Genomic DNA, 26,874 nt, shown 5'->3' with positions numbered 1-26,874 from the left:
AGCAAGTCCTGCAAGGGATTCCGGGGACTCAATGCTACCTAGACGACATCCTTATAACAGGAGAAAACGACAACGAGCACCTTGCCAATTTGGAGCAGGTGCTCACTAGGCTGAAAGAACGGGGCCTACGAGCAAATCGCCCCAAGTGCGAATTTTTCCAAAACCAGATATCATATTGTGGCCACATAATTAATAAGGAAGGGTTGCATAAGTCACCTGAAAAAATTGAAGCAGTTATAAAAGCCCCAGCACCTGAAAATGTTTCACAATTAAGGTCATTCCTGGGATTAATAAATTACTATCATAAATTTTTACCGAACTTATCAACTATTCTACACCCTCTTAATGATCTTCTACAGACAGGAGTGATTTGGAAATGGAACGAAGACTGTAAACGTGCCTTCCATAAATGTAAAGACTTAATCACATCCGAGAAAGTTTTGGCTCATTACAACCCATCACTACCAATCAGACTGGCGTGCGATGCATCCCCTTACGGCATAGGAGCGGTATTATCCCATAGATTCCCTGATGGCTCAGAACGGCCGATAGCTTTTGCGTCACGCTCATTAAACTCAGCTGAGCGTAACTATGCCCAAATAGACAGGGAAGCACTCAGCCTGGTATGGGGAGTGAAGAAATTCAACCATTACCTACACGGACAAAAATTTACCTTGCTGACTGACCATCAACCCCTCATCTCCATATTCAACCCTAAAAAAGGTGTCCCCGTTATGACGGCACAAAGACTACAGAGGTGGTCCCTTTTTCTAGGGGCACACCAATACAACATTGAATACAAAGGGTCAAAACAGCATGGGAATGCTGACGGTTTATCGCGCCTACCGTTGCCAACGATAGAAGAGGCACCTACAGTAGACCCAGTAGAGATATTCCACTCTACCATAGTGGAATGTCTACCGGTGACAAATTCTGCCATTGAAAGGGAGACAAGAAATGACCCTACTCTCTCTCGGGTCTACGATTTAACAGTGAAGGGATGGCCAGCACATGGCGAGCCACTGTTGCCAGCATTCTCGCAAAGAAGAGAACAGCTGTCAGTGTGCCGAGGAACCTTGATGTGTGGATCCAGAGTGGTGATTCCACCCAAACTCCAGGATAAAGTGCTAAAGGAGCTTCACGAGGGGCATCTGGGTGGAGTGAAAATGAAGAACCTAGCTAGGGCGTTTGTATGGTGGCCAGGTATCGATGGAGACATCGAAGAAATGACCAAGAGCTGCCTAGGATGCCAGAAGGTCCAAAACGCTCCACCACAAGCCCCTCTACATCCATGGGAGTGGCCCTCATCTCCCTGGCAAAGGGTGCACATCGACTTTGCTGGTCCATTTATGGACTCAATGTTTCTAATCGCAGTTGATGCACACTCCAAGTGGCCGGAGGTAATAAAGATGTCCTCCACCACCACGGAAAAAAATTAGTGGCAATGTAAAGAAATAACATTTTGCCCAAGGAAGATCATCAACTAATAGTAACTTTTGGGATTCAAGTTTCTACCTTGTAAGAATACATTTTGAATAGAACTATGTTTAGCTTGTCAGTAATATTTTTAAAAACATCTGCACATTTAAAGTGGCTAAGTTTGAAAGCAAGAGTTATCACAATCTAAAGACGTTTTTTTTTAAACCACTAATTCTGCTTTGTTATCAGAACAGTTCCAAGGAGTCAACATACTGCAGCGATATGAACTGGTAGAATGCCTGAGCCATGATATCTGAAACCATCTGACAACATACTTTGTAGAGTCCAGTACATTAGGCCAATTATCGTATCAGAACTCAGATTTGGCTAAATAACACTAAAAAGCAAGTGATTTCAAGAATTGTTGAGCAAATACATTCCTTTTTTAAATAAGAAAGCAAACATAGGATTTAGTTAATAATCAAATAATCTATTTTAACTTCCCAATCATGCTGAACAGCATCAATACTGACATCACACAATAAATATAGAATATCATACTAATAACCAAGTCTCTTGTGAAGGAGCTAGGATTTGCAAATGTTTGCATAATTTTCTTAGGAAGTGCAGATTTCTAATTGAATTAAGTAGAATTTGTACTTGGATCAAGCAGCTGTGTCCAAAGTTAAGTGGCAAGAATAACAATTCAGCAATAGAAGCAAATGGTAACTCCACATGATTTCATAATTTAATCTTAAATACCTTCCTAAACAACCAATTTTACTTGGTCACAAAGGTAACTGCTTGATGAAGAAAAATTAATTTAAGATATGTTAACAGTTTTTGGTAGGTCTCTTCAGTCAGAGCAATAGTTTATCTAACATAGTTGCAATATATTTAAATTTCCCAATGTGCATTAAAAGATCTCAGAAATTTCACCCAGAGTGTAAAAAATGGTTAGAATCACAATAAATAGTATAGTGACAGATGACAATGCAGTACCTTTTTAAATTTTCCTTGACGTTTTGATGCAGCCTTCCCCTGGGAGTCAGAACAACATACTGTAAGAAAACATGCAGACACTGCACAATTTGGAGACCTTCTCTAATACATCCCGGGGTTCTGTTAGTAAAACCTGCCTACTCAAAATCTACAATAAGAGAACTTCCTTACTGGTGTTTACGACATAGCTTTACAAGCCAAATCCATAAGATTTAATTTAACTTCAAACAGGGGAGAAAAGTTGGACTTTGATCCAAACAGATGCAATAAAACGTAACAAAATTTCAGACCAAGTTATACTAAGCTCTCTTATACTGCTTGGTGGTTGAAGCTATTTTTTATTTTTGATTGTGACATCACTCCTTTGCCTCACAAAATAGAATTGCCAAATATTTTGATTCAGATGCTAACTTTTTTTTTAAACTGCGTTGACATCATTCACATGTTTAAAATCCATAATTGCTAATCTACAGTAAAAAATATATGGCAGAATCACAGAAACCCCACAGTGCAGATAGAGGCCATTTCGGCCCATCGAGCCTGCACCGACACATATCCCACCCGATCCCCGTAACCCTTACACCAACACATATCCCACCCCTATCCCCGTAACCCCACGTATTTAATCCCCCTAACACTAAGGGTCAATTTTATCATAGCCAATCAACCTAACCCGCACATCTTTGGACTGTGGGAGGAAACCGGAGCACCTGGAGGAAACCCACGCAAACACGGGGAGAATGTGCAAACTCCACACAGACAGTCGCCCGAGGCCGGATTCGAACCCGGGTCCCTGGCACTGTGAGGCAACAGTGCTAACCACTATGCCACCGTGCTTATATGTACATGACTTATATGTACAGAAGCAAATGAAAGCTAGATAAAACCATCAACAATTTTGTGTTCAGATAAATATTTCCAACAACTTTAAAATGGCACATTAGTAAATAAATGTAGCAGATTGCTCCATATTGACATTTTAACAACTTGTAATTGTAACCTCTTTATCTATGCTACTTTTTGTTTGAATCTGGCAAGTTGTAGGAAAAGCCTGCAAGCTTTTTTTATTGTGAGGGAAAGTTTTATTCAAAGTATACTGTTAATATATTGCCTATTTGTATGATGCTTCTACACAAAGAGTAGAACATTATCATAGAGGAATGAGCTGCAGTTCACAAAAATCAGAGACGTTTATTCACAACTTTATGTCTAGATATGTCTGAATAGTATGAATTATCTTCTAATAACAGAAACATTAAAACCAAACAATCTTTGAGTTCAACTATTCCAAGGTGCATGCAAAAGCAGAGATCAATAAATAGCACTAGGTAATATAGTATGGAAGTGTTACAGAAGCAGAGGCTTACATGTCAGGCAAATTCAGGAAGAAATGGATAAATGAGATAAAATACACTGCAGAGCAAAAGACCCATCTCTGAGCAGATTTGGAAGAGCAAGTACTCACAGCTTTCTTTCCTAGTTCACTCTTTGCCAGCGTTAAAGTTCCTGACAGGTAACAACCTGGTCCCGTTCCTTTAGGAATCCTAGAATTAATCATGCAAAGCTAGATTGTAGCAGAGAAGAACAGAGAGATTGTGGTACCATTTCAAAATCAGACTTTGTCTGTATATCAAATTCAGCAGTTACCTTTTTAGTGGAAATTACAACTTTCGATAAAAATAAAAAATTACACTGAAAAGGATATAATTAAGCTTTGCCTCCAAAAGATTGTATTCAATTGCCAACATGAAATATTTAGAAGTCCATTGTTCATTTAGAATGGCAAAATCTGTGTTCCTGAATTTATATGGACTATACCCCGTGAGCATGTATTTCCTTGAAAGTTTCATGATAACCTTGCCTTGTGGGCAAACCCCCATTATAGTGCCAATAACAACAGAAAATGCTGGAAACACTCAGCAGGTCAGGCAGCATCCATGGAGAGAGAAAAACAGAGTTAATGTTTCAGGTCTGAGACCCTTTTGTCAGAACTGGAAAAAGCTGGAGATGTAACAGCTTTTAAGCAAGTGTAAGGGCAGGGAAAGGGGGCAGGGGAGGAAAGAACAAAAGGGAAGGTCTGTGATAGGATTGAAGGCAGGAGAGATTAAAAGACAAAAGGGATGATGGTGCAAGGCAAAAGGAGAGGGTAATGGGACAAGTTAAGAAACAAAAGATGAGTCTAGATGAGGTGTAAACGGCAATGGCAGAATTATCAACAGCTGTCATGTGAGAGAGAAAAAAAAATAGGGGCTGAGGTTATGGTCTGAAATTGTTGAACTCGATGTTGAGTCCAGAAGGCTGTAAAGTGCCTAATCGGAAGATGAGGTGTTGTTCCTCGAGCTTATGTTCAGCTTCGTTGGAACAATGCAAGAGGCAGAGGACGGAGAGATCAGGGTGGGAGTGGAGCAGAGAATTAAAGTGATAGGCGGCCGGAAGCTCGGGGTCACGCTTACGGACTGAATGGAGGTGTTTTGCAAAGCGGTCAACCAATCTGCGTTTGGTCTCTCCAATATAGAGACCACATCAGGAGCAGCGAATACACTATACTAAATTGCAAGAAGTACAAGTGAATCGCTGTTTCACCTGGTAGGAATGTTTGGGGCCCTGGACAGTGGGAAGGGAAGAGGTAAAAGGGCAGGTGCTGCATCTCCTGCGCTTGCACAGGAAGGTGCCGGGCGAAGGGGTGATGGGAGTGGACCAGGGTGTCGTGAGGGAGCGATCCCTTCGGAATGCTGAAAGTGGAGGGAAGGGGAAGATGCGTTTGGTGGTGGGATCATGCTGGGGGTGGCGGAAATGGCGGAGGATGATCCACTGAATGTGGAGGCTGGTGGGGTGAAAGGTGAGGACAAGGGGAACCCTAGCGTGGTTCTGGGAGGGAGGGGAAGGAGCGAGAGCAGAAGTGCGGGAAATAGAACGGACACGGTAGAGGGGAATCCTCGGTTGAGGAAAAAGGAAGACATATTGGAAGCACTATTATGGAAGGTGGCATCGTCAGAGCAGATGCGGCAGAATGGAATAGAGTCCTTACAGGAAACGGGGTGGGAGGAAGCGTAGTTCAGGTAGCTGTGGGAGTCAGTGGGCTTGTAGTGAATGTTTGTCAATAGCCTATCCCCAGAAATGGAGACAGAGAAGTTGAGGAAGGTAAAGGAAGAGTCGGAGATGAACCATGTGAAGGTGAGGGAAGGGTGGAAATTGGAAGCGAAGGTGAATGCAATTTTCTAGTTCAGGGCGAGAGCAGGAAACGGTACCAATACAGTCATCAATTTACCGGAAATAGAGGTGAGGGAGGGGACCTGAATAGGACTGGAACAAAGAATGTTCGACATATCCCATGAAAAGGCAGGCATAGCTAGGACCCATGCGGGTTCCCATAGCAACACCTATGCAGGTTCCCATTGCAACACCTTTAATTTGGAGGAAGTGAGTGGAGTCAAAGGAGAAGTTGCTCAATGTGAGAACAAGTTCAGCCAGCCGGAGGAGGGTGGTGGTGGACGACAGGGACTGGTTGGGCCTCTGTTCAAGGAAGAAGTGGAGCATCGTCAGGCCGTCCTGGTGGGGGATGGAGGTGTAGAGGGGTTGGATGTCCGTAGTGAAAAGGAGACGGTTGGGACCAGGAAACTGGAAATTGGTAAAGTGGCGGATGGCGTCGGAAAAGTCGCAAATATAGGTGAGAAGAGACTGGACAAGGGGAGAAAAAATAGAGTCGAGGTAAGAAATAATCATTTCCGTGGGGCAAGCACATGCTGAAACAGAGGTGAGGAGTTTCTTCACCCAGAGAGTGGTGAACCTGTGGAATTCTCTACCACAGAAGGCAGTTGAGGCCAATTCATTAAATATATTCAAGAAGGAGTTAGATATATTTCTTAAGGCTAAAGGGATCAAGGGATATGGGGAGAAAGCAAGGACAGGGTACTGAATTTGGATGATCAGCCATGATCTCATTAAATGGCGGAGCAGGCTCGAGGGGCCGAATGGCCTACTCCTGCTCCTGTCTTCTATATTTCTATGAAACGATGGGTCTACCAGGGCAGCCCTGTTTGTGGATCTTGGGAAGGAGGTAGAAGCGGGCTGTGCGGGGTTGGGGGTCTATGAGGTTGACAGCCATGGAGCAAAGATCCCCAGGAGATGAGGTCAGTGACAGTCTTGGAAATAATGGCTTGACGTTTGGTCGTGGGGGCATGGTCAAGGGGGAGGTAGGAGGAGGTGTCAGAGAGTTGGCGTTCAGCCTTCACACGGTAGAGGTCGGTTCACCAAACAACAACAGCACCACCCTTGTCAGCAGGTTGTATTATATTGCCTGTAGTTTCAGTTATGTCTATAAGTGGCACATTGATTGCAGTTTTTAAACTGCAAGGATGTCGTAGCTTGCCTGTCACAAACCCATCCAGCCAAGCATCCCACACAGCACAAGTGATTGTCCTGACAGGGGTATAAATTGTATTCGCTTAACCATTTGAAACTGAGGTAAAATAGTCACTTTGTTTTTAGCGAATTGCTCCCTATCTGCAAGCAACGGCCTCTGAAAAACTTCCGACCTCTAATTCCTTGATCTCTGGTGGCTTTCAGCATCTGACATCCTGCAGATGCTGTGACTATCGCAAATGGTAAAATATAAAACAAGCAGAAGCACACATATTTCTAATCCCTCAAACTAAAAAGATTTTCACTCCAAGTGTCAAACAGATACATTAGCAGCCCCTTTCCCTCCCAGAGAAGGATGTTCTGACTGAACTCCTCCATCACCATCTTCCCCCTTACCTGTTCAGCATGAATGAGTTTTCTTGGTGGAGGAAAAGGTGGCAGCACCACCTTGCAAGCACAATATTGTCTCAGTGGGTGGGAACGACAAAACGGTGTCCCTGCCCAAAAAGCAGAATTCCACCTCCTGACTGGAGGAAACACTGACACCAGCAGCCACCCCACAGGAGTAGAATTTTGGGTCTTGGTGAGAGGGAAGCTTTCCACTACTCAGCAAAATGTCAGCTCCTGGCGGAAGAGTATCAGCAAAAAGGAGCAAGAGATTGATTCAGAGGGGAAAAATAGAGTATGTGAGTAAACTTGCAAGGAACATAAAAGCGGACTGTAAAAGCTTCTACAAGTATGTAAAAAGAAAAAGATCAGTGAAGACAAATGCAGGTCCCTTACAGTCAGAAACGGGAGAATTTATAATGGGGAACAAGGAAATGGCAGAGCAATTAAACAAATACTTTGGTTCTGTCTTCACGGAAGTGGACACAAATAACTTCCCAGAAATGCTAGGGAACCAAGGGTCTAGTGAGAAGGAGGAATTAAAGGAAATTAGTATTAGTAAAAAAATAGTGCTGGAGAAATTAATGGGACTGAAAGCCGATAAATCCCCAGGGCCTGATAATCTGCATCCTAGAGTACTAAAAGAGGTAGCAATGGAAATAGTGTCATCTTCCAAAATTCCAATATAGATTATGGAACAGTTCCTGCAGATTGGAGGGTGGCAAATGTAACCCCACTGTTTAAAAAAGGGAGAGCGAAAGCAGGGAACTACAGACCGGTTAGCCTAACTGACGTAAAAAAAACTACGAGGCACTTGGTCTGAGTATTAAACAAGGCTTTAATCAACTGTTTTTCAACATGGAGATCTAGTTGTGTCCTTCACTAGTTCCTGTTAAAGAATGTCCTGAGCAAGCTGGGCCCATGCCCGAGTATTTATACTCTCCCTGGACAGCGCCACCAGCAGGCCGCCCAGTATTATTTCATAAGTCATTTCCACATGAATGACAAGATTCATGTCACTAACATCAGTAGTAGGGAAAATGCTAGAGTCTATTATAAAGGATGTTCTAACAGGACACTTAGAAAATATCAACAGGATTAGACAAAGTCAACATGGATTTATGAATGGGAAATCGTGTTTGACAAACCTACTGGAGTTTTTTTGAGGATGTAACTGGTAGAATAGATAAGGGAGAATCAGTGGATGTGGTGTATTTGGATTTTCAGAAGGCCTTTGATAAAGTCCCACATAAGAGGTTAGTGTGCAAAATTAAAGCACATGGGATTGGGGGTAATATACTGGCATGGATTAAAAATTGGTTAACAGACAGGAAAGAGAGAGTAGGAATAAATGGGTCTTTTCGGGGTGGCAGGCGGTGAGTAGTGGAGTACCGCAGGGATCAGCGCTTGGGCCCCAGCTATTCACAATATATATCAATGATGATTTGGATGAGGGAATCAAATGTAATATTTCCAAGTTTGCTGACGACACCAAACTAGGTGGGGTTGAGAGTTGTAGGAGGATGCAAAGAGGCTTCAAGGCAATTTAGACAAGTTGAGTGAGTGGGCAAATATATGGCAGATGCAGTAGAACGTGGATAAATGTGAAGTTACCCACTTCGGTAGGAAAAACATTATTTAAATGGTGATAGACTGGGAAATGTTGATGTACAAAGGGACCTGGGTGTCCTTGTACACCAGTCACTGAAAGCAAACATGCAGGTGCAGCAAGCAGTTAGGAAGGCAAATGGTGTGTTGCCCTTCATTGCAAGAGGATTTGAGTACAGGAGCAAGGGTGTCTTACTACAGTTATACAGGGCCTTGGTGAGACCACACCTGGAGTAGTGTGTGCAGTTTTGATCTCCTTACCTAAGAAAGGATATACTTGCTATAGAGGGAGTGCAGCGAAGGTTCACCAGACTTGATTCCTGGGATGGCAGGACTGTCGTATGAGGAGAGATTGGGTCAACTAGGCCAGTATTCACTAGAGTTTAGAAGAATGAGAGGGAATAAAACTCTGACAGGGCTAGACAGACTGGATGCAGGGAGGATGTTTAACCTGGCTGGGGGTTCTAGAACGAGGGGTCACTGTCTCAGGATACGGGGTGGGACATTTAGGACTGAGATGAGGAGAAATTTCTTCACTGAGGGTGGTGAACCTGTGGAATTTTCTACCACAGAAGGCTGTGGAGGCCAAGTCACTGAATATATTTAAGAAGGAGATAGATAGATTTCTAGACACAAAAGGCATCAAGGGGTATGGGGAGAGAGCGGGAATATGGTATTGAGATAGAGGATCAGCCATGATGATATTGAATGGTGGAGCAGGCTCTAAGGGCCGAATGGCCTACTCCTACTCTTTTCTATGTTATAACTTGCTGCTCTTCTACTTAGAGAAAAGGGACTTTTATACATTGCGTTATCACCTCTCAGAAATATCGTAACCTGCTTCTCACAATTAATTTCTTTTCTGTAGTGCAAATAATTTATGTTGCCCAAATCCCGCCAGGTGCTCAGCAAATAAATGATAGTATTACCTCCAAGACTAGACGCCCTCTGCTGGATACATATGCAATTAACCTAAGCACGACAAACAGTATTACCAATCAAGCTGATGGAAGATGGATGTATCTGAGTTTATGAAGTAAACAATGATTAGCCGTGAAATGACCACAAGAAAATGTTGAAATTAAAACACTGATACTCACTTATCATCAGGAAGAGAAGTAACAAAGAAAGGCTGCGAGCAATTTGGTGGTAGCGTTAAACTGTTGTTTTTTTTCTTGCCTATAAGTGCATTGCTGTGATTGTCATAAACATCTAAATTCAGAGTACTGGGGAGCCTGTGGGATATAACAATTGGAAGATCCTTAAGGCGTTCCAGCTCATTAAGCTGTTCATGGCGTACTTGGAGCCGGATAGTATAGTCTCCCTTCTCCAACTTCAGAGAATACTGTTACCAAAAAAATGTAAAAGATATACAATCAGAATATTGTCTTTAGAAGCATATCTTGCAATTTCAGTTTAAAATATAAATGAGCAATTAGTGCTTTGTTTTAGCATAAATCACACTAGTTAAATAAATAGATTGAAGGCTACAGCAGTATTTTGAATTAACTTTCTTTTAGAGTAAGAATGATATTACTTTTCATTCCCTGTAATTTCAAGGGTGGAGTCTACAGAATTATGATTCTAACTATTGTACTAGTTCAGAAAAGGTACACAAACTTCAAGGTGCAATGGAAATGCACGGTGAAGTGGTTATTCCAGGCTATTATTTCATTTTCAGCCATCTGATGTCAGCCACTCATTTTTACATCAACAAATATGTAATAGCATGCATTTCAAACTATGTACATAAAAAGGGCAATGCAGAAAATAAAGATACAAATGTGACAGAAATGAAGAAGTTTTGTCCATAATATGTCATCCTATTGGTTTCTTTCTTTCTATCATCATAGAAATGGGTATCACAGAAAATGGTCCAGCATGTTTTGATGCAGAATAGCCCCAACACACTTGTCTGCGACAGGTATCTGAATGATTAACCAAGCCATTTAATTCACATACAAGCATCCTGAGTGTTTTGGACAGATGAAGGCACACTCCAGTTAATAGGAAGCAAGGGTTCACCCATGGGAATGGTCCAAGTCACTGATCCCAAAAAAGTATCTGGAGTAAAATATCCCCAAAATGTCCAGCATAGATAAAATCTGGTGTGTAAATTACATGCAGATTTTTATGAAATATGAATATGATGGGTATACCTTATGCACTGGTGTGAGCTATCTTTCATAATCTAATGTTTCAGGTGCAATTTGTTTTTACACCATTGATAGAACAGATGTCAGAGGTCCATACAAGGTTTTAATCCAATTAAATGATGAGACAGGATGCAAAAAGACTTTGGGAGGGTTAAATTTGATAGCCCCTGAAAACGGGCGTGGGATTCGCGATGTATGATTAGCCCGCGCCTGTTCAATGCAATGCAGGCAGCACACCACCTTCATGCTGCCTGCTCATTATCATGATTTCTCTGTACAGCCATCGCTAACCGCACTGTTCATTGGTTGTATGCGGGGACACCAATAGCATTACTTGCTAGCACTACTTAAAGCTAGCTTGCACTACTTAAAGATAACCTGCACCTCTTCAAGGGAAGGTGCATTGTGGCTGCTGGAGGTGCTGCCATCATTTGGAAAAGTGCTGTACAACAAAGAACAATGGCTGACCATAGGAGAGAGCATGCACCAAGCTTTTCCGACATTGCACTGGAAGTCTTGATGGAGGAGGTGGAAAGGAGGAGAGATGTCCTGTATCCGCAGGGGGGTAGGAGGCCCTCCAGACACATGATGAGAAGGCAGTGGGAGCAGATAGCCGTAGAGCTCAATGCCAGGAGTTTAGCCCCAAGGACCTGGACGCAGTGCCACAAGAAGTTTAATGACCTCACACAAGTGGTCAAGGTCAGTGAATGCATCTTCAAATGCCATGTCCGACCAATTGCACCACTAGCCTCAACCACTGCTCAATTCACCACACCCCCATCATTCGCCAACCAACAATCTCTCAGGACTCAAGCTCAACATTCATATGCTTCACCTCACCCTCACACACTTAGCACTGTTGCAAGCCTCACAACCACATCTCACAGCTTACACACACGGGCAGCTATTCAACTATGACAGCCACATCACCCAAACATATTGCATGACACTACTGACACACTTCCCTCTCTCTCGCAGAAGATGTTGGCGCACAACCGGAGGCAGCAGGAACTAACCGGAGGGGAAGAGATGCGCCTGCATGTTCTAACGGCCATGGAGGAGACAGTGCTGGCCATTATCGGAAGGGCCATTGCTGAGGTTTTGGCCAGTGGCGGGCTGAATCCACTGAAGATGACAGTGCATCAACATTCCTGCTAAGCTGTACAGCGGTCTGGAGGTCCTGCGCAGGCCGTTCACCGGCTTTTACATGGAAAAAATCGCGCACGTGCGAAAATTTGAATGGGCCGCGCAGCCAGTTAAAGGGACCACAATCGAAAAAAAATTAGAGGGAACATTGATCCATATACCTAATCCTCTTTTTCACAACCCACTTCTCCCTCATCCCACAATCTCTTCTGACTTACAAGCTGCAGATGGTGTAAACATGCATTTCTTACTTTCTCCTCTCCCCTCATCATAACCTTACCCTTGTACCCGATTCCTTTCACATACCCAAGATGTGCAACCTGGCCAGGCAGTAGAGGAAAACCAAGACAGTGAAGATGAAGTCACACCGTCACTTGATTTCACACTCGCAGCCACCAGCTCAGATACGGATACTGCGCATATCTTAGAGGATAGCATAGAGGTGGGATCTGCACGTGGTGAGACTCCAGGAACAAGTGCACTGCAGCCAGGGCTAAATAAGAAGGCTGATGGGTCTACACTACAAAACACTTGGTGCACTGGGAAGCCTGCCAGAAAACCTGTGTTCAATATCAAGGAGCATGGAGGAGTCTGGCACCAACTTGGCTCGGGCTTTGTGCAGAGCTTGGAGCCCATCCTTTCCAGCATGGAACTGGTGGCCAGCTCCATCAACACACTTGTGGACCCAACCATGATGCAGTAACTGATGGCCAATGTCTCAGCTTCCATTGCAGCACAAGCAGCTTCCACCAAAAGTTTAAGTGCTGCAGTGGAAGCTCAGCCTGATGTCATGCAAGGTCAGCTTGCTGCCATCATGACTGTGGATACCAATGTTCAAAGGGGCTTAAAGGCTGTCAAGCAGTCCAGTAATCTGTCCTCCCAACAGATTACTAGGATTACTCAGGCACCGCCCTGGGGCAGTGACCTCATGGAGCACGAGACTGCTGTCCCCTCAGGATGACAGCATTCGTGATCCCACCCATGTCACTCCACCAGTGCCCCTTCTGCTGCTCGTCAGCTAGCCAGCCCATACTTCTGCTGCCCATGCCAAGATGATGCAGTTTGAAGCTGGGCCTTCTAGGCCCAGAGCTGCTCGAGGTCACCCTCCAAGGCCATCTGCAGTCTCCTCCACTGAAAGTCAGCAGCCTTCCACCAGCCATGCTGCAGCCACTAGGGTAGCACTTCATAGGCAGACTAGGACAGGCAAAGGCAAACGGAAGACAGGCACTAAAGGAATGCACAAGGGTGATTAGTTGAAGTTTATATGCAATATGGCATGATTTACTTCCTAAATTTTATTTTGCAATCTTTATTTTGTGTTGGCTTTTATTTTTGCATTGTGGCCAAGAGGACGATGTGATGGTCAGTGACAGAGGGAAGGTAAGGAGTGTGGGACTGTTAGTGAATTGGGGTTGAGATTACTGCTATAGCACCTGAATTAGTTCTTCACGTACAGCCCGAGCAGAAAGGGGCTATCCAGATTGCAGCCTCCCTTCAGTTTCCTCCTCTTCCCCCTCCTCCTTGTGCTCCTCAGCTTCTCGCATGACAGGTGGTGGCAAGGCTGTTCCTTCATGATGGCAAGGTTGTGCAGCATACCACCAAAAATCTTGAGACCCGCTCATCCGACTACTGCAGGGCCCCCCCACCACCAGGTCCAGGCAGTGGAATCGTTGCTTCAGCACGCCAATGGTCTGCTCTATCACATTTCTTGTGGCAGCATGGCTCTCATTGTATGCATCCTGCGCAAGTGCGTGGGTTGCGAACCGGAGTCATGAGCCACGTTGTCAGCGGATAGCCCTTGTCGTCCAATAGCCACCCTTTGTTTTGACGTTGTGGCTGAAATGCAGCTGGCATAGTGGACTGGCACAGAATGAAGGCAACATGACTGCTGCCAAGGTACCAGGCATTGACCTGTATGATGTGCTGCCTATGGTCACACAACAGCTGCACATGGAGGGAGTGGAATCCCTTTCGGTTCCAGTACATGGCAGGGTTGACACGCAGCGCCTGCAAGGCAATGTGCGTGCAGTCAATGGCACCCTGGTGAATCCTGCAAACCTTGCAAACTCTTGTGTTTGCTCCGCCTGCTTCTCTCTGGCAAGATGGAAGGAAATTAAGTTATTTCTCTGAATAGAGCGCCACAATGACCTCCCTTATGCAGCAGTAGACTGTAAACTGCAAGATGTTGCTAATATCATCAACTACTTACAGGTTAGTTGCTGGATGATTTCTTCTGGCTGTTGTTACTATTCTACACGTTTTTGGTGCTTTCCATAGTTGTTTCAAGTTTCACAAGTGTACAGGGAGTGGTGTGGCAGGTCTGGAAGGAGCCAGACGCATAAAAACTCAGAGCCACGGTCACCTTCACAACCACGAGCAATGCCTTGCCCTACTCTGAGGTTGGAGTTGCGGCTGCAGTAGTGGGCAGATTTCAGTGATGACCTCCTTAGTGAAGTGCAGACATCTCAAACATTGGTCGTCGCTGAGGTTCAGGGAGGTGAATTACACCCTGAACACCCTGGGCAGAGAGCCCTTCTCCCCCTCCTTCTCCTGCCTCTTTTAGCAGCTTGTCCTGCTCTGCATGGCCTCTGCTCATTCTCCAAGTCATGCTTGTTTCCAAGAGGAAGGCCTACTAGTCCACCCATGTCTGGGAGCAACTGGCTTGTGCAGAAGCCTTGAAGTCAGCAAAAAGTACTTCAGCACCTGCCACACCACTCCCTGTAGACTTTTGAAACAAATATGGAAAGCACCAAAAACGTGCAGAATTGCAACAGCCAGAAGAAATCAACCAGCAACTAACCTGTAAGTAGTTGATCATCCCTTTAAATAGCGCTGGTGGGGGTTCCTACATGCTGCTTAACACACATTCAGCAGGAGTCAGCTGGAACGTGGAACTCCAAAATAGCAATGCTGGCATCAAATCAACATGATGTCATGATCTGCCTGCTCTGCATACTTCCGGCAGATGTTAAGTTTGCGCGCACTAACCCCTTTACCAAGATGGCTTCATTTTAGAAGTGTGCGCGGGCGCCATAGACGCCATTTTGGAACCATAAGGTACCCTCGTAACACCCAAAAAACGGGCGCTACCGAGCCCAATTTCTCGCCCTTAGGTGATTTATGAAGCGATGTCAGGTACATTACGCATGAAGGGACAGTGCAACTTGCAGGGCTTAATTCAGTGATGGTTTATAGGTTATGGGTGATGTGTAAACAGTCCCATCATTTATCTTGTTTATATTGTACATTGACCGATTTCATTTTTTAACCTATAGAAGATTGAGGTGATGACAAGAGCAGCACAAGAACCTCTATTTCTATAGCCCTCCTCACATGCGGAGTGACATCTCAGACTGCTTTACGTAGGGTGAACAAAGAATAGACACTGAACAGGAGGAGAAGGAAAAGGAAGAGGAGAGATTTTGGAAATAAAACACAGTCTAAGAGAAGTGTCTTAAAGAGGCTTCTGAAGTCAGAGAGAGGGTCGACAAGGACAGGGTACTGGGGGAAGAGAGACTGGGACATTGTGGCTGAAGGCATGGCTGCCAATGATGGATTGGAGGGAGTGGGCAATAAGAAGTAAGCTAGTATCAAAAAAGCAGAGGGTGAAAGAAGGAATGCATTGTTGGAGGAGATCATTGAGCTAGAGTGGGCAAGGTATTGGAGGGTTTTGAAGGCAAGGATATGGATCCTGAAGTCAATTCACTGGGATGGGGTAGAGAAATCAGTGGGGTGTGGTGAGAATGGGGATGATGAGGGTATGCGTGTTGATATGGGTGAGAACATGGACAGCTATGTTTTGCATAAGTTGCCGTTTGTGGATGATGGAGGCCTTAAAGCAGAGCACTGAGTTAATTGAGCTCAAGGTAATAAAGGCATCGATAAGGGTTCTGCAGCACATTTGGCTCCGGCTGCAGAAAGGAAGGATAAGGAAGGACAAGGAGTAATGTTCATACAAGATTGTCCTTTGTCAATTTAACCAGCACAGTTTCGGTGCTGTGGGTAGGGTGGAAACCTGATTGGAGAGTTTTGAACACAAATGACGGGAGAGGTGGGAGCCTAACTGCAAGATAACGAGGCATTCTCGGACTTTCAAAAGAAAAGAAAGGTTGAAATGGGGCAGTAGTCGTGAGAGAATGAAAGCATCAAGAGTAGCAGAAGAGATAATGGTTGTGGTTTTAAATTATGTGAGGATTGTGATAGAGATAGGGATAGGCTGAAGATGCAAGCATGAAACTAAAGGGGGGAAGCTGGATGGTCAGGAGCTGGGACAGGAGGGGATCAAGGGTGTGAGCGGTGGGCTTCATGGACAAGATAATTTTAGTGAGGGCTAGTGAGAAGATGTAGCAAAAACTATGGAATGGAGGGGTTGGAACTTGGTGTAGGGGCTAGAAACAGCAGAGAACATTATCTTGATTTTGAACGTGAAGTAGTCCAGGATGGGTAAGGGCAGTCCAGCATCTGAAGGGTAATCCCGCATTCCCAGGCTCAGAGTCAGGAGCAGTGATGTGGGTCAGAGAACTTGGGCTACAATGCTATAGTTCTAACTCCATCCTACACTCCCTTTGCCTGCAGCTTCCCTGCTGAGAGTTTGAAATTACTCCTTTGGTATCTGAAGAAAAGATGCAGAGAAGGGAAGTCAGAGGCAACAGTTTGTTGTGGAGGAGTTTGAAGTTGTTCCTGCAGCCCAGGATGATCTTAGAATGGTGTGAGGATTTGTCCACAGAAAGGGAGAAACACAGTTAGTTGCAGTTGAACCATATTTGCTGAGAGACAGCCATGCTCATCGCTCACCAAGTATGGTCCGTAGATTTGAGACTGCAAAGGTGGCTATTGCATCAGGGGAGCAGTGGGGCTAGAAGCATATCTGTAATCTAACGGAGTCAAATGTGTCAAAGTAGCCAATGTAGTAGCTTCATGCTATTTGGGACTTTAAAAATCTAGATGGTTGCTGCATATTCTGTGATAAGAGTGCTACTGTAATATAATCACTTGCCAACTGATGAGTTTAATACAGATGTGGGGTGGCCAACTTATAAATTGGGTAGTGGTAAAAATGACAGTTGAAATGTTCTTTTTATTATAATATTAATCTTCACGTAATGAGTATTTTAGCAGAGGTTGAAAAGAATGCATCACTTCTCTTTGACTGTGTTTTAGTTCCTGAATCTTTTTCCTTTTCCTCCTCCTGTTCAGTATAAATCAGCGATGTCAGGGAGAACAATTTAAAAAGCTAACATTGCATATGTTAGGTGCAATATTAACTAAGATCGAGGCCATCCATTCAGCTGTCTCTGTCACTTCTCTCCATAATCCTAGCCCACCAGGCCAAATTTCCTCTAAGGTTCCCCCCTGCCCTAGCAATAAACTCGCATCTTTCTCTAGTTTCTCTCCTATCTCCCCTCATACTCTCGCCAAGTTCATCTTGTCCATAAGACCCACTTCCTGCTCCCTTGACCCTATTCCCACTAAATTACTGACCACCCAACATTCGTTCCTGGCTCCCATGTTAGTTAATATTGTTAACGGTTCTCTCTCCTTAGGTACTGTCCCCCCCTCCTTCGGTACTGTCCTCCCCTCTCCTTCAAATCTGCCATAAGAACATAAGAATTAGGAGCAGGAGTAGGCCATACGGTCCTTCGAGCCTGCTCCGCCATTCATAAGATCATGGCTGATCTTCGACCTCAACTCCACTTTCCTGCCCGACCCCCATATCCCTCGATTCCCCATGAGTAGAAAAAATCTATCTATCCCAGCCTTGAATATACTCAACGACTCAGCATCCACAGCCCTTTGGGGTAGAGAATTCCAAAGATTCACAACCCTCTGAGTAAAGAAATTCCTGCTCATCTCAGTCTTAAAAGGCCGAACCCTTATCCTGAGACTATGCCCCCTAGTTCGGCTCTCCAGCCAGGGAAAACAATCTCTTAGCATCTACCCTGTCAATCCTCCTCAGAATCTTATATGTTTCAATGAGATCACCTCTCATTCTTCTAAATGCCAGAGAATATAGGCCCAATCTACTCAATCGCTCCTCATAGGACAACCCTCTCATCCCAGGGATCAATCTAGTGAACCTTCGTTGCACCCTCTCTAAGGCATGTATGTCCTTTCTCAGATAAGGAGACAGAAACTGTGCACAGTACTCCAGGTGTGGTCTCACCAAAGCTAATTGTAGTAATTGCTTGCTGTACCTGCATGCTAATTTTCTGTGTTTCCTGTACGAGGACACCTAAATCTCTCTGAACACCAACATTTAATAGTTTCTCACCATTTAAAAAATATTCTGTTTTTCTATTCTTCCTACCAAAGTGAGTAACCTTACATTGCCTCACATTATACTCCATCTGCCACCTTATTGCCCACTCACTTAGCCTGTCTATATCTCTTTGCAGGCTCTTTGTGTCCACCTAGCTTTGTATAGTCAGCAAACTTGGATACATTGCACTCAGTCCCTTCATCTAAGTCATTAATGTAGATTGTAAATAGCTGAGGCCCAAGGACTGATCCTTGCGGCACCCCACTAGTTACAGCCTGCCAACCAAAAATTGACCAGTTTATCCCTACTCTCTGTTTTCTGTCCGTTAACCAATCCTCTATCCATGCTAATATATTACCCCCAACCCCATGAGCCCTTATCTTGCATAGCAACTTTTTTAGCAGCACCTTATCGAATGCCTTTTGGAAATCCAAATATACACCACTGGTTCCCCTTTATCTACCCTGCTAATTACATCCTCAAAAAACTCTAATAAATTTGTTAAACACTATTTCCCTTTCATAAAACCATGCTGACTCTGCCTAATCATATTTTGATTTTCCAAGTGTCCTGTTACAACTTTCTTAATAATAGATTACAGCATTTTCCTGACGAGTGACGTCAGGCTAACTGGCCTGTAGTTCCCGGTTTTCTCTCTCCCTCCTTTCTTGAATAGCAGGGTTACATTCGCTACTTTCCAATCTGCTGGGACCGTTCTAGAATCTAGGGAATTTTGGAAGGTCACAACCAATGCATCCACTATCTCTGCAGCCACCTGTTTTAGAACCCTAGGATGTAGGCCATCAGGTCGAGGGGATCTGTCGGCTTTTAGTTCCATTAGTTTCTCAAGTACTTTTTCCTCTACTGATATTAATTACTTTAAGTTCCTCACTCTTATTAGCCCCGTCGTTCCCCACTATTTTTATATTCTTTTTGCGTCTTCTACTGTGAAGACAAATACAAAATATTTGTTTAAAGTCTCTGCCATTTCCTTATTCCCCATTATAATTTCACCTGTCCCAACCTCTACCCGACCAATGCTTACTTTTGCTACTCTCTTCCTTTTTACATACATGTAGAAGCTCTTACAATCTGTTGTATTATTTCTTGTTAGTTTACTCTCATTCTATTTTCTCCCTTTTAATCAATTTTTTGGTCATCCTTTGCTGGTTTCTAAAGCTCTCTCAATCCTTAGGCTTACTACTATTCCTCGCAACATAATAAGCCTCTCCTTTTAATCTAATACTATCCTTAACTTCTTTAGTTAGCCACGAATGGATCACTTTTCCCACAGAGTTTATTTCTCAATGGATTATATATTCGTTAAGACTTTTAGAATATTTCTTTAAATGTTTGCCACTGCTTATCTACCGTCATACCTTTTAATCTAATTCCCAATCTACCTAATGTAACTCGCCCCTCATACCTATGCAATTGGCTTTATTTAAGTTTAAGATTCTTGTTTCCGTATGAAGTATTTCACTCTCAAACTCAATGTGAAATTTTATCACATGATCACTCTTCCCTAAAGGATCCTTTAGTAGGAGATTACTAATTAACCCTGTCTCATTACACAATACAAGATCTAAAATAGCCTGTTCCCTGGTTGGTTCCATGACATCATCATCACTCTCCTCAAAAAAACAAACCTTGAGCCCCCCGTTCTTGCAAACTACTGCCCCATCGCCAACCTCCCGTTCCTCTCCAAAGTCCTTGAACATGCTGTCACCTCCCAAATCCACGTGCATCTTTCCTGGAACACCATGTTTGAATCCTTCCAATCAGGTTTCAGTCACTGCCACGGTACCAAAACAGCTCTTATCAAAGTCACAAATGACATCCTAGGTGACTGTGACAAAGGTAAACTATTCCTCTTCGTCCTTCTCAATCTGTCTGCAGCCTTTGACACGGCTGACCACACCATCCTCCTCAAACACCTCTCCACCTTTGTCCAGCTGGGTGGGACTGCATTCACCTGGTTCCAATCTTATCCATCTAATCGTAGCCAGAGAATCAGCTGCAATGGCTTCTCTTCCCGCTCCCACACTGTTACCTCTGGTGTCCCCCAAGGATCTACCCTTGGCCCACCCTCCCGTTTCTCATCTATGTGTTCCTCCTCGGTGACATTATCTTAAAACACAGCGTCAGTTTCCACATGTACGCTGACCCAGCTCTATCTCACCACCATCTCTCTCGACTCCTCCACTGTCTCAGACTATCCAGTACTGGATGAACAGAAATTTCCTCCAACTAAATATTGGGAAGACTGAAGCCATTGTCTTCAGTCCCTGCCGTAAACTCCATTCCCTAGACACCAACACCTTCCCTCTCCCTGATACGTGTCTTAGTCTGAACCAGACTGCTCGCAATCTTGGTGTCATATTTCAACCCGAGATGAGCTTCCGACCCCACATCCGTGCCACCACTAAGACTGCCTATTTCCAACTCCGGAACATCGCCCAACTCTGCCCCTGCCTCAGCTCATCAGCCGCTGAAATCCTCATCCATGCCTTTGTTACCTCTAGACTTGACTATTCCAACACACTGCTGGCTGGTCCCCCATGTTCTACCCTCTGTAAACTTGAAGTCATCCAAAACTCTGCTGCCCGTGTCCTAATTCGCACCAAGTCCTGTTCACCCATCCTGCCCATGCTCGCTGACCTACACTGGCTCCTGGTTAAGCAAAGCCTCAATTTTAAAAAGCTCATCCTTGTTTTCAAATCTCTCCATTGCCTTGCCCTTCCCTATCTCGATAACCTCCTCCAGCCCCACAACCCTCCAAGATATCTGCGCTCCTCTAATTCTGGCCTCTTGATCATCCCCGATTTTAATTGCGCCACCATTGGTGGCCATGCCTTCAGCTGCCAAGGCCCTAAGCTCTGGAATTCCCTCCTTAAGCCTCAATACCTCCTTTGAGACGCTCCTTAAAACCTACCTCTCATCTGCTCTAATATCTCTTTATGTGGCTCTGTGTCAATTATTATTTTATAACGCTCCTTGAAGTGCCTTGGGACATTTTATTACTTTAAAGGTGCTATATAAATACAAGTTGTTATTGTTTTAGATAGATTCTTTATTTCTTTCTATTGTTGTAGATAATAACCAAAACAACCATGAGAATCAAAATGTTGCCCATTTCAAAAATAACTTGTTCCAAAAAACTAGACATGAATAGCCAGACATAAGGGTGAAACTAAGTAGGAATACAGTGACAAAACCAACTTGTGATGTTTGATCAGAATGATAATAGAATAACAGCACCTGACAGGAAGAAAGTTTTAAGGAAAATCATGTACTCCCTGTACACTTAATGTTTTGATAGAATTTCCTAGTATGTACTTTAGTTACCTGGTGTGGGTAGGCATCCCCTGAACCCATCAGCTTTTTGTTTTGATCATACAGCATCCACAGTTGGCTATCAAATTCAGATTCGTACAGTAGCTCACAAAGTAGGGGACAGCTGGCAGTCATCTCTCCATTCTTGGGCTATAGTTAGGAAGAAAAATTACACGCCTTTTAGGGAAATCTTCAAATGACAAGTACATACATTTTGAGAAAGTGAGTTTATAGTAAAATATACTATAGTGACAGCATGTTTTCTACTTTCAACTTTTTGTATTTGGTTAATAGTTATAATTACAGTTAGAGAGGAATCAAATTCAGGAGGAAAAATTGTTTAAATATCACAGCACTGGAGGATTAGACTGCGTGTCTACCAGCTGTTGTTCTGCTCCTCCAGAGTTGTGGGGATGTATTCTCATTTGTAACAGATGAATGCTTCATTTTTTTTTTAAAAAGAGGATTTGTGTACTTATCTCAAGTGATAGAAATGCCAGGACTGCAGTTCTTCTAAGTCAGTCACAACCGTTCATAACTATATAACCAATACCAGAACCAGACCTGGTTATTTCTGCAGCCAACTGGCAGCATACCCGCTTTTTAAACTTGTGTCTGTGCCCCAGCCCTGGGCATTTATTCTGTGCATGAGCATCTTGCCAATTTATTGTTGAAATAACATCAGTTCATCAGGTGAGTACAATGTGCTCCATTCATATTCATTTTGACCAGTGCAAAACAGCAAGGGGAGGATTTTAATTGTCAGCGGATTTCTGGTTGAAAACCGCTAGTTTCAGTTAGATTCCTGTCTGCCAGCAGCAGAATGAAGCCATGGCAATTTTAACCGGTGAAACTCTTAAACGTGCCATCGGCTGACTTCTCACCTAGAACAGCAAGAAGTGGCTGCCATGCTGTGGAAATTCAGGTGGCCCATGGCTGTCTGCCAGCACTCGGGTAAGTGTGGGAATTGGGGTGGTTTTTCGGTATGGAAAGGTGGGTGCGGGGGCAAAGTCTGGGGAGGGAAGGCCTAAACTTCCCATGTGGGGCTCGGGGAGCACTCCTGCTGGCCCCACAAAGCAAAATAAAAAATTACCTTGAACGACCTCTTCTGCTTCCAATCCTCTTCTCACTTGACCTTACCTGGCAGGAAAGCTGCAACAGCTTCTCTGCTCAGGTCAGAATTAAAATTGCAGCCAGGGCCCAATGAAGTCTTCGGCCCCCGATATGCACATTTAAAGAAGGACCCCACCAGCTTGAGGTGGATGCCTTTGCTGCCTGCTTAGAGGACAGGTTAAAATAGAGGACGGCGGGATCCACACGGAACATGCGTGGGTAATTCACCTGGTCGATTTTAACATGGTTTCTGCCAGGCAGGTCAGGTTAAAATCGACCAAATTTTTACTAGCAGGTAATTAACAAGGCTTTAATTCACTTTATTAACCTGGTACATTTAATTAGGTGCTATTAATAACAAAATTTTCATAGATTCCTCTGTGGTAATAATTATAAATTCCAATCATGCTTAAAGCAAATATAAGTTCTGATATTTAATTAACTGCAATGAATTTTAGCTCCTGTTTAAGTATGGTCATAGCAGTATTACTCAAGGAGTAACATCACATCCTATTGGTAGAGACAAAAATCTTGTCAAAATTAATATTTTCCTTCATTAAATTTCATTTGGAAAAAAGTCCAGGCTACTCTGATGGCTCAGTTGGTAAGTGTATCATAAGACTAGTAAATTCCTAGATTCGAGCCATACTCTGTGCTGAATTGTGGCAGTGGAGAACTACAATTAGCTTCAGAGTTCATGGGCTAAGAAAGGTGGGGGGAACCCCTTTCCCCCACCTCCAAAAAAAAATCAGCCATTATTCAATGACCTTCCTGCTAAAAATAAAATGAGCATGTATTTTGTACATGGGGAGGGTGGGAAGAAAGAGGTGATTAATCATCTGTGATATCCACAACAGTCAAATGGTCCACCAACAATTACAGTTCAAATTCCTGCACTTCGGAATGGTATCAACAACTGTGGAACTGTACTCGAGCACGAGTCATAGCCTTCAGGGACGGAAAGAGAGAAAACTGAAGTAGGAAGAAAAGTCCTACAACATAGTAAATAAGGCTTCTATCTCAAAGTAATTTGAATCACCATTTGATTTTTATAGCTTAACAGTAGCGTTTTATAGGATTGTCCTTTAGACAATCAGGTGAATATTACCAATTTGAAGATGCTCTACTATTACATCTTTGTGGTCATATTTGTAACCATTGCTTTAGCAAGAAAAAACATGTATGTACGCATGTATCCAAATGTTTATTAGCAGTGAAAGCAGAATATGTACAAGGAAGTGCTGTTAAACTCCATCGGCTGGAAATTCCACATGTACTGCTCCCTCTACGGCAGAGTGGCAGAGCAGAACCCCCATCAACCCATGTTTTGCTGCCAACCCTGTGCCAAATTGTGGGGACAGGGTCATTTCCATGGTCATGGCAGGCTTCTGCCACCTCCAAGGGTGCTTCAGTGGCGCTCGTCTCTATCCGGCCTTGTAAATCAGAGCAGCCCACAGCCACTCTACCCAACATGCCTCAAAAGAAGTAATTTTGCCTCAAGACGTAAGGTAATCAATTCCGTTCTCAGTCTAGATAATGTTGGAGGCCTTTCAAAAGGTCATAGAATCATAGAAATTTACAGAACAAAAGGAGGCCATTCGGCCCATCTTGCCCGTGCAGGCCACGAAAGAGCTAGCCACCCTAATCCCACTTTCCAGCACTTAGTCCGTAGCCTTGTAGGTTACGGCACTTGAAGTGCATATCCAAGTACTTTTTAAATGTGATGAGGGATTCTGCCTCTACCACCCTTTCAGTCAGAGTTCCAGACCCCCCCCCCCACCCTCTGGGTGAAAACATTTCTCCTCAAATCCACTCTAAACCTCCTACCAATTACTTTAAATATGCCCCCTGGTTATTGACCCTTTTGCTAAGGGAAATATGTCCTTCCTAACCACTCTATCTAGGCCCCTCATAATTTTATACACCTCAATTAGGTCTCCCCTCAGCCTCCTCTGTTCATAAGAAAACCCCAGCCTATCCTCATCGCTAAAATTCCCCAGCCCAGGTAACATCCTTGTAAATCTCCTCTGCACCCTCTCTAGTGCAATCACACCCTTCCTGTAATGTGGTGACCAGAAGTGCATGCAGTATTCTAGCTGCGGCCTAGTGTTTTATACAGTTCAAGCATAACCTCTCCGCTCTTATATTTTATGCTGCGGTTAATAAAGGCAAGTATCCCAAATGCTTTCTTAACCACCTTATCTACCTGTCCTGCTACCTTTAGGGATCTGTGGACATGTACTCCAAAGGTCCCTCTGATGCTCTGCACTTCTCAGTGTCCTACCATTTATTGTGTGTTCTCTTGCCTTGTTAGCCCTCCCCAAATGCATTACTCACACTTCTCCGGATTGAATTCCATTTGCCACTGTTCTGCCCACCAGACCAGTCCATTGATATCTTCCTGCAGTCAACACCGAAGTTCTGAGCTGATAAGAATCCGTAGCATGCCATTTTTTGGCCGCTGATCCATAGATTCACAGGATTTTCCCATTCCTCATACCGGAATTTCAGGCCTTGTGATTCTATGAACAGTGGAGCAATCGTTTTGTTCCACAAAGGAAGGCGGCTACCAAATTATAATTAGGTCATAAGGTCTTCCTCACAAATTAATGATTAAGACCTCAGGACTTTCTCACATATGAATGGAAAACTGTGGAAAAAAAGCTACAAGAATGCAATTTCTTCTTTTAATTTGTAGTACTTACTTGATGAAAGTTGTATGTCAAAATAATCTCATAGAATTGTCGATTATTTGGTAAAGTATCCCGTGGTCCTAAAGGCCTTGTTTTTGCACTTACTGGCCTGAAATTTAAAAAGAATCACAGAAAATATTCATTAAAAAATGCTATGTTTTAAAGTCCTTTAATTGAGGTATTACTTTATGAGAACACAGGAAAGGAAAAACAATTGGTTTCATATCCAGAATGACTGCGGAAGTGCAATTGCTCTCCGACCCCCAGCGAATATTTTATTCTACTGTGAAGGCAGTTTTGAGCTTTTATTTTTCAATGCATTTTAGATAAAAAACAGATAAATAAAACTTATTTCACAAAATTTTTATTTTCTGCCAGTAAAAGTTAAATACAAACCTGATTAAATAAAGGATTACTATTCAATTCATACTGAAAATGCTGGAGATTTTTTGCTTCAAATCTGTAATTTGTTACATCTTTAGAAACCATTATTCTGTATGAAAGGTGAGTTCATGGTGCTCCATCTCCAGATTCACCTCTCTAGTTGCTATCAAATCAACCTGATTTGAGTTTTCTACTTCACATCTGGTCAGTTGGCAAGACGATTTATTCCACCCTGGAACATTGCCCGATTATGCCTTACCTTAGCTTATTTGCTGTTGAACCCTCATCCGTGCTTTCATTAACTGCAGCATCAAGTTCTCAAATACCCCCAATAGCGTGATCATACCTTTTTTGCTTCTCAACTCTAACCAAATAGATTCTGTCCTTGTCCCCTCAAGAACATCCTCCCTTTCTAACACTACAATGTCTTTCTTAATCAACACTGCCACCCCACCTCACTTTTTCCTTCCCTATCTTTTCTGAACACTTTGTACCCTTGAATATTAAGTGCCCAGTCCTCACCATTTTTAAGCCACGTGTCCATTATTGCCACACGGCTAATTGTGCTTGTAGCTCACCAACCTTATTCACCGCACTTTGTGCGTTTATGTACATGCATTCTAAACCCATTGGCCTAGAAATTGGGTTGGGGCGCCAAAGTGGCGCAAAAGTCGCCTGAGCGCAGGATTTAGCACAGCGTTCGAGGCTTCAGCGATCGTCAGATATTCAGTTTCATTGCCCCTCGAGGGACACGGGGCGAGGCTCGAGGCACTCCACGTCCCTCTTAGGGCGCTGAAACTGAATATCGCAGCGCAACGTGCCGCAGGTCTTCCTCCCACTGTTAAGGGGGAGGGGCCTGCAACAGCGCGATCCCCGCTCGCGAGTGCCGGCAAACGAGCCCGGCACCAAGGAGAAGTGCCGGGCTCTCGGGAAACAGCCGGCAATGCCGCGGGGGGAGGGGGTTAGGAGGCCGGGGACGGAGGTACTGGCAGGCGGCCGCCGAAAAAGG

General features: G+C 43.8%; 1 protein-coding gene across 1 annotated transcript in view; it reads right to left on the bottom strand.

Annotated features, from left to right (window-relative positions):
• tpp2 (tripeptidyl peptidase 2) overlaps window positions 1-26,874 on the bottom strand; it is a 222,366-nt gene that overhangs the window by 64,201 nt on the left and 131,291 nt on the right. Inside the window, exons 19-23 of the mRNA XM_085998280.1 lie at window positions 25,494-25,590; window positions 21,688-21,825; window positions 9,879-10,123; window positions 3,887-3,965; window positions 2,422-2,460 (exon numbers count right to left, since the gene is read on the bottom strand). Of these exons, the coding sequence (XP_085854406.1) occupies window positions 2,422-2,460; window positions 3,887-3,965; window positions 9,879-10,123; window positions 21,688-21,825; window positions 25,494-25,590 (598 nt within the window). The remainder of the gene's footprint in view (window positions 1-2,421; window positions 2,461-3,886; window positions 3,966-9,878; window positions 10,124-21,687; window positions 21,826-25,493; window positions 25,591-26,874) is intronic.

This window comes from Somniosus microcephalus, chromosome 10 (genome assembly GCF_052327205.1).
Source record: "Somniosus microcephalus isolate GS21.2 chromosome 10, FLI_Smic_1.0, whole genome shotgun sequence".
NCBI lineage: Eukaryota > Metazoa > Chordata > Chondrichthyes > Squaliformes > Somniosidae > Somniosus > Somniosus microcephalus.
The sequence above is the reverse complement of the archived record's forward strand: the minus strand, read 5'-3'. Positions and strand labels throughout refer to the sequence as shown.